This window comes from Chiloscyllium plagiosum, chromosome 12 (assembly GCF_004010195.1).
Source record: "Chiloscyllium plagiosum isolate BGI_BamShark_2017 chromosome 12, ASM401019v2, whole genome shotgun sequence".
NCBI lineage: Eukaryota > Metazoa > Chordata > Chondrichthyes > Orectolobiformes > Hemiscylliidae > Chiloscyllium > Chiloscyllium plagiosum.
Genome location: NC_057721.1, coordinates 54,328,838 through 54,336,851, shown reverse-complemented (window position 1 = coordinate 54,336,851; position 8,014 = coordinate 54,328,838). Strand labels below are relative to the sequence as shown.

At 41.2% G+C, this 8,014-nt stretch overlaps 1 protein-coding gene across 1 annotated transcript in view; it reads right to left on the bottom strand.

The window, feature by feature from the left end:
* Nucleotides 1-8,014, bottom strand: part of LOC122555517 — a 126,456-nt gene that overhangs the window by 69,519 nt on the left and 48,923 nt on the right. The window contains 1 exon segment of the mRNA XM_043701540.1: nucleotides 6,238-6,418. Within this exon segment, the coding sequence (XP_043557475.1) occupies nucleotides 6,238-6,418 (181 nt within the window).

The following is an 8,014-nucleotide window of genomic DNA, read 5'->3' as shown; positions in this document are numbered from 1 at the left end:
TGGGTTGGTGGGGAGTGTGGACCTGACGAGGGAGTCACGGAGGGAGTGGTCTTTTCAGAACGCTGATAGGGGAGGGGAGGGAAATATATCCCTGGTGGTGGGGTCCGTTTGGAGGTGGCGGAAATGACAATGGATGATACGCTGTATATGGAGGTTGGTGGGGTGGTAGGTGAGGACCAGTGGGGTTCTGACCTGGTGGCGGTTGGAGATATTCAGTGGGCATGTTCAGACTAGGTTTGTTCGACAAGTGTCAGATAGTAATATCCTGTAGAAATGGTGATATAGCCCCCTAAAAATATGAAGCTATACTTGAGATTTTGAATTGGATGACAAAAAAAATCCTGGTTATAATTGATCCCATACAAATTTCATTATTTTACAGAAGGGCACACATATGAAAGAAGCACATCTACTTCATTCTTTATAATAATTCTCCTGGGATGTATATGGTGAGGAAGGTAATGTGCTATTGTCATCTCCCAGGCATCAACAAATACCACATTGATGCCTGTGAACATCTTCCTCATCACTGAATCAAACTGATAAGCGTACCAGTCACTGGCAGAGCTAATGATCTGTGGGGGCTGTTCCCGGACATTGGCTGTCTTTATGACAACCAGTGTATCTGGACTCCTGTCAAGTAATTGTAGAATTGATTTCCTGATATTCTGTATTCTCCGAATGGAGACTTCGACAGGAAAAGGCTATAACTGTGTTTCCTCCTCCTCTAATTTCATCCAGTACATTTGAAACATAACGCAGGTGTCTTGGAAAGGTGCGGAATTGGATGGGAAGACCATGAGGGAGAAATTCTACCACAATGTTGTTCTCCACGTTCACTGCAAGATGAGGACCAATCTTGATAGGATTACCAAGATCCAATGTTTTCAGACCTAAAACACAAAGCAGAATTACTTGATATTCTAAGCCACAATGTTGCTGATGCTCATGGTTTTTGGAAGTGGAGGACTGTCAGTTGCAGACAGCAGATCTCAAAATTTGTCTGCACATTTTCCAGACTGCTATTCTAATGAATGAGTTGCTGACATGAAGTGTGCACTTATCATGCAGCAAACACAGGGGAGCTGAGAAATGAGTCTATACCTCCTGTAGTTCTTTTAGAAGGGGATCAAACAGGTGGATGAGGCCAAAGCCATTGATGTGGTGTTTATGGATTTAAAAACGCATTTGATAAGGTTCTCCACAGTAAGCTGTTGCAGAAAATGAAGGCATGGGATTGACGGTGATTTAGCAGTTTGGATCAGAAACTGGCTAGCTGAAAGAAGACAGGGTGGTGGTGGTTGCGAAATGTTCATCCTGGAGTTCAGTTACTAGTGGTGTTCTGCAAGGATCTGTTTTGGGGCCACTACTGTTTGTCATTTTTATAAGTGACCTGGATGAGGGTGTAGAAGGATGGGTTAGTAAATTTGTGGATGAAAATAATGTCTGTGGTGTTATGTACAGTGTGGAAGGATGTTGGAGGTTACACTGGGACATAGATAAGCTGCAGAGCTGAGCTGAGAGGTGACAAGTGGAGTTTAATGTGGAAAAGCGGGAGGTGATTAACTTTGGAAGGAGTAACAGGAATAAAGAGTACTAGGCTAATGGTAAGATTCTTGGTAGTGTGGATGAGCAAAGAGATCTCACTGTCCATGTACATAAATCCCTGAAAGTTGCCACCCAGGTTGATAGGGTTGTTAAGGAGGCATGCGATGCGTTAGCTTATCTTGGTGGAGAGATTGAGTTTCAAGACCATGAGGTCATGTTGCAGCTGTACAAAACTCTGGTGAAACCACACTTGGAGTATGTGTACTGTTCTGGTCACCACATTATAGGAAAGATGTGGAAGCATTGGAAGCAGAGGCAATTTACCAGGATGTTGCTGGTATGGAGGGAGGGTCTTATGAGGAAAGGCTGAGGGACTTGAGGCTGTTTTCGTTGGAAGAAGGTTGAGAGGTGACTTAATTGAGACAGATAAGATGATCAGAGCATGAGATAGGATGGACATGAAAAGCTTTTTTCCTCAGATCGTGAATGCTTGCATGAGGAGACATCATTTAAATTGAGGGGTGATAGATATAGGACAGATGTCAGAGGTAGGTTCTTTACTCAGAGTTGTAAGGGTGTGGAATACCCTGCCTGCAACAGTAGTAAACTTGCCAACTTTAAGGGCATTTAACATGGTCATTGGATAAATATATGAATGATAATGGAATAGTGCAGGTTAGATGGGCTTCAAATTGGTTTCACAGATCGGTGCAACTGAGGGTCAAAGGGTCTATACTGCACTACAATGTTTTATGTGTTCCATTTTCTATGTATCTTAGTTTGCTTTCAGCTATTGTATGACAATTTACATTTTCTCCCCTTTAAACTCATGAGCCATTCTCCATTGAAGAGACAGACTGCTGACCTGTTGCCAGTGTTCTGCTGACTTTACAGTAACAAGTTAACACAGTGTCAGTTTTTTTTCATCTTCCCTATAAAGTAATTCTGAGGGAGTGAATAGAAATTTCAAATTAACTTTGTGGGGTCACAGAGTTTAGAATATCCTGGAGGACATCACTGTTGATTGAATGCCACCCGATAGAACTTATTCAGAGTCAACTCAGTAAATTAATACATTACTGATTGCCCAGCAGGAATTTCTGCCTATTCTGGGCTATCATGTTGGACAAAAAAAACCCAAAATTTCTGCAAGTATCACTCTGCAGTTCCATCACAACATAATCTTTTTCTTAAGAGTCAGACCAGACTCAAAATGTTAACTCTATTTCTCTGCACAGGTTCTGACATACTTGCTGGCTTTCTCGAACAGTCTGTGTTTGCAGCAAAATGATTAACAAAGATTGGTTCAGATATTGACACATGATCCAGTCAGTGAGAGGACAGTAATGGACGAGGAATGGAGATAATGGCCTGAGAGCTACAGCAACACACGCAAATGATAGAAATTAGTAACTTGAGCGAGGAGGGGAAGCATTTCACAAAGTGAGAAAGAGCAAGAATCAAGGTTAAGGTTATATTACTGTCAGGATTACTCCACAGCAATCATCAGAACTGCTTTGTTCTGAGATGGGAAATGCTACAAAACACAGTGAAAACAGCCATAACTTGGGGAATGTTACTGAGAGGGAGGTTGGATCAGGGGCTGGAAACTTGGGATAAAGTCATAGAAGAAGCCATGAGGAGGTTGCCTCAGAGTTACTGAACTGTAAAGCTGTTTACTGCATTACCATCAAGAAAGAAACAAACAATAACTTTTATCTGAATAGGTAATTGGAATTTTAATTAATTTGGCAACAATCAGGGATTCATTATTTTTTGTGTCTCAAACATTAGAATTATTTGCAACTGTGATGTTTCCCTGAGATTCAGCACCACCTGGTGGAGTACTGATGCATTGAACTTGGAAGTTTTCCATGATCTCATGTCAGGACTCACCCAGCCACTGGATATAAAAGCAAAGGGGCTTGTAAAATTAAGTTGGTGGCCTTCCCACCATCTTCCACTCCAGCTCCAACCTGCCTCCCATATTCAATGAGAAGTTATGGTTACCATAGTCTTACAACACCACAGGGCTACTCCCTCATTACAGAGGGATGACTGGTCGTGGTATCACCTGAGGGTCACCATGCCTTAGGCAAGGGGAAACTTTGAGGCAGAGTCCTTCATGGTAAACTCAGCTCTTGCAGGGATTAAACCTAAACTTTGACACCACTCTGCATTGTAACCCACTAGTCCACCTGACTGAGCTAACCAACTCCCTATTTCCCACAGTGAGATTGAACGGGACAGCATCATGCAGTCTGCTCATGTTTAGTCCTAATGAGATCCTTAATGGACCATGAATCTGAACCCTACTCAAGTCACCCATCAGGTCTGTAGCTGCACCTCAGGTTCAAAGACCCTGGCCTCTCGTTATTGGAGATGGCACTAAAACCTGTATTTAGAGACAAAAAAAACTGGAGATGCTGGAATCCAAAGTAGACAGGCAGGAAGCTGGAAGAACACACAAGCCAGGCACCCTGTGTGCTGTGTTCTTCCAACCTCATGCCTGTCTATTTTATATTTAATGTTGCATATATCAGTACACCTTTACAAGACTGGTTAATGATATCATCAGTGCATTATAGAAGTGACTTGAAGGTATAAAGATTTTATACCCCATCTGACCCCAAGTGTCATTGGAAACATTGAAGGCTACTGAAGCAAGCTGCTCAGTTGCAATCTAATAGCTTACTGTTGGTCCAGACATTTACATGGTTCAAAAAACAATGTGTGTGTATAAATGAGAGCTGCAATAATATTGAATTCTTCAATATCATAATATTCACACTCAGTTTCTTATGTTGCAAAGTGTTACAATAAATCAGATGTAATTCTGCTTCCAGCAAAGTATTCTATCATGGTTAGCAATGGTGGCCATCTGTGAAAAAGACCCCAGTGATTTTTGTGGTTATTTCAGAAACTGATTAGAGACTAACTAGACTACAGTTCTTATTGGAGATGGCTTGAAGTCTGAAATGGTACAAGCAGAATGTTCTTCCATTGCAAACAAATGGATTAAGAATATTCCAAACCACCAGGTGTTGGTTGATGTAATAATTGCATCTAATAGACAACTAAAATGTTTGCTGAATCTTTCAATACCATAGCCCCTGTGCTTAATTTCTTATCATACAAGCGATAACAAGTATTGTCACACCAGATAAAGAATCTCTGGAGGAAAAGCTCATATCCTGGGGCACCATTTGCTTAAAAAAAGGCTTAAGATCTCAGTGGTAAATATTTGGAAATCTAACTGAAGATCAACTAGAAGCAGCCTTGAACATAAAGGATCCAGACAATAAGTCAGCAGCATCAGCCTCTTGAACTTCCAACAGTCTTACAGAACTCTTTACAGACACTGACCAACCATAAGACAGAATGAATTTCTTTCTGAATAATACCTTTCAAGCTAGAAGCCCCTGTCTTTGTGTTTGTGAAAAAAACCCCAAATGCCTTCAGTTCTCATGTTCATAAAAAAAAGTCAAATGTTCCTGACAGAATTGATTGAGTTTTGAAAACTCAATACTGCTTATAAAACATTTCTCTACAGTAAGAATGTTTATTTCTGTGCAGACAAATTTCTTTCTTCAAATTAGTGTGAAATGAAAATGAAAGCCTGTGACATCATCACTCCTTATTCGGTACAAATACTAGAGAGTCAGAAACCTGTAAGTACAAACTTGCAATGTTAAACTTACAGAGCTGCAATTCCTGAAACAACACTCCTAAAGGAGACATGGCCAGTCGTGTGGCACCAGCAACAAAAATGAAGGGAAACAGGGGCGGAAAAGTAAACAGAGAATTTTAAAAAAACAGTAACAAGGAATAGCCTTACACCGGACAGCATTCAACTTCAATAAAATAGAAATGAAAAAAAACAATCACAGAGAAGTGAAAAGCAAACACCTAACCACCTATTCAGTTCTAATTTATACACTGAGTGATAGGTAATCCCAGGAAGAGAAGTCTGAAAATCTTGCTTGGTAACAAACAACTTTTCAGAACGAACTGATTCAATGTTATACATGATCTTTCAGATCTGGAATGTTCTTGAAAACCAGCACAAGGTAAGAACTAACATTATGATCAATGGACTCTAACTCATATTAAAAAGAGAAGAGTCTTTGTTTTTTAAGGGCAATAGAGGCAATCCAGGAAATTATGGGTCAGTTGGGCTTTACATCTGTTGTCTAGCAATTATTGAAGAAGATTCTTAATGAGAGGACTTAGCCACATTTGGAAAGGAATGGACTCATTAGGAATAGTCGGTATGGCTTTGTGCAGGGAACGTCTGGTTGCACAAATTCTCCCTGTGTCTGTGTGGGTATTGAGTACTTTGGGGAAGTGATGAAGATGTTTGATGATGGTCGGTCTTGTCCAGAAGATTAAGTCACATGGGATCTGCAATGAGTCAGCAGGTCATGGAAGACAGAGAATAGTTTTAACAAAGTCCAGTTGACAAATTTCAAGTGTCATATATGCCTCTCATATATTATTGATATTACAGACAAGATGGTAGAGAGATAGACAGGTCAACAGACAGAGAGAGAGAGAGATAGGCTAACAGGTGGACAATTGCACATGAGGTGGGGCAGACAGATTTTCAAATTTGTACGAAACTAGAGGGACTAATGGTCAGACACAATAATCACCTAACCTGGAATGGATTGAGTTAAATATTCAAACCACTGACACATAGTGGAATCTCCAAACAGATAAACTTTTTTTCCACGAAGACAGTCTGTCATTTTTGCAGGAGTGTCAAAGTGGTAAATATCGCAGGTCGATGACATCCACTGGTCCTTATAATAAAAACCAGATGGTGAAACAATGGGCTGTCCCCGGACACGTTTTCCAAGAACTGGAGCTGAAAATGAAGGGAAAAAGACAAGAAAATCATGATGCACTATACTTTCAAATATCAATATATTTTCATCCAGTTAATCACAGATTCCATGATAACGGTGATCCCAGGAGGACCATCAGCTGTTGCTACTGGAAGTACAAAAGCAGAGAGAATACTACTCTGAGTAATATTCTGAACAAGGCTGTGTCAGTGGGTAAATACACTACTTGTTGTCACCATCTGGATATCAAACCTACAGCTCAGCGAGCAAACCTACACCCTAAACCTCAACCTGAGCTACAAACCTTCACAAACCTTGCATCTCATTCAGTGTTAGCCTGAAATCACACACGTCTGCTAATCAAATTCACCTCGTCAAAAATCCCAATATGGATTCCCCCAGTTCTCAAACTGCCAAATAAAATCTATAGCATCCCAGAATTACTGGTGGTTTGGGTCATAATATTCCTTAAGTAACTTGGTCAATTCTTGAAAGGTTTTAGTGTCTGGTGCCTCAGGGAAAGTTAAGCTCCTAATAAACCAAAATCGCTGTGGGTCCACAAGCAGTCAGAAGGGTTACTCGTTGCTTTTCATCTGCCCCAATATCATTTGTCCAGAAAAAATATTGCATTCTTTCCACATACTGGGCCTAGTCTTCGACAGTGGGATCGAATGAGTCAAGCTTCGCAAATAAAGGCATGATGCCAGAAATGATTACCCCAAACCATGACGACTGTTGCGAGCAAATTTCCTTCAGGCACATACTGTGTTCCCTTGTCACCACTGAAATACCTGCATGGAGGCCAGGAATATGTCATCAAGCCATCCTTTATTTACATGTTCACGGTATCTATGCTGTGACTAGCCAGCTCATAGCCATTCCCTAGAATGAGGAGACTCCCTGAACTTTCTGTTTATCTCTGTCAGCCAGGGCTTCCTAATTGGGGTTCTTAACTAGGAGGAGAAAGTGAGGTCTGCAGATGCTGGAGATCAAAGTTGAAACTTTATTGCTGGAACAGCACAGCAGGTCAGGCAGCATCCAGGGAACAGGAGATTCGACGTTTCGGGCACAGGCCCTTCTTCAGGAATCTGAAGAAGGGCCTGTGCCCGAAACGTCGAATCTCCTGTTCCCTGGATGCTGCCTGACCTGCTGTGCTGTTCCAGCAATAAAGTTTCAACCGGGTTCTTAACTAGGGCCAATCAAGAATCGCATAGTCAATGAGATCCACCTGGCTAATCACTACAATGTGCAATTCCAATCTACTACACTGGAATACTGACCCTCTGTCCAGTGGAAAATCCATTCGATTGAGTGTCTGTCTTCTCACTTCTGTAACTGGCAGACAATGAAGCCAGCTATTCTGTTCCTTCATCCTCTACCATGGAGCAATATCGTATTTGTGAAACTGCTGCATCACATGCAAGCCCATGGGTAAACCTTGGTTGAAAAGGAATTCAGGCAATAAGGCACCATTTCTCCAGGTGGGAAGACATTAGCACTGCATCATCGATCTAAGTGGCCAAAAAAGTGTTGGTCTTGCAAAAAATCGTTCTTTTTTCTTAAAACTTGCCTAATCCCCTGGCTTATCATCACTCATTTCTACCTTGTTTTTTTTT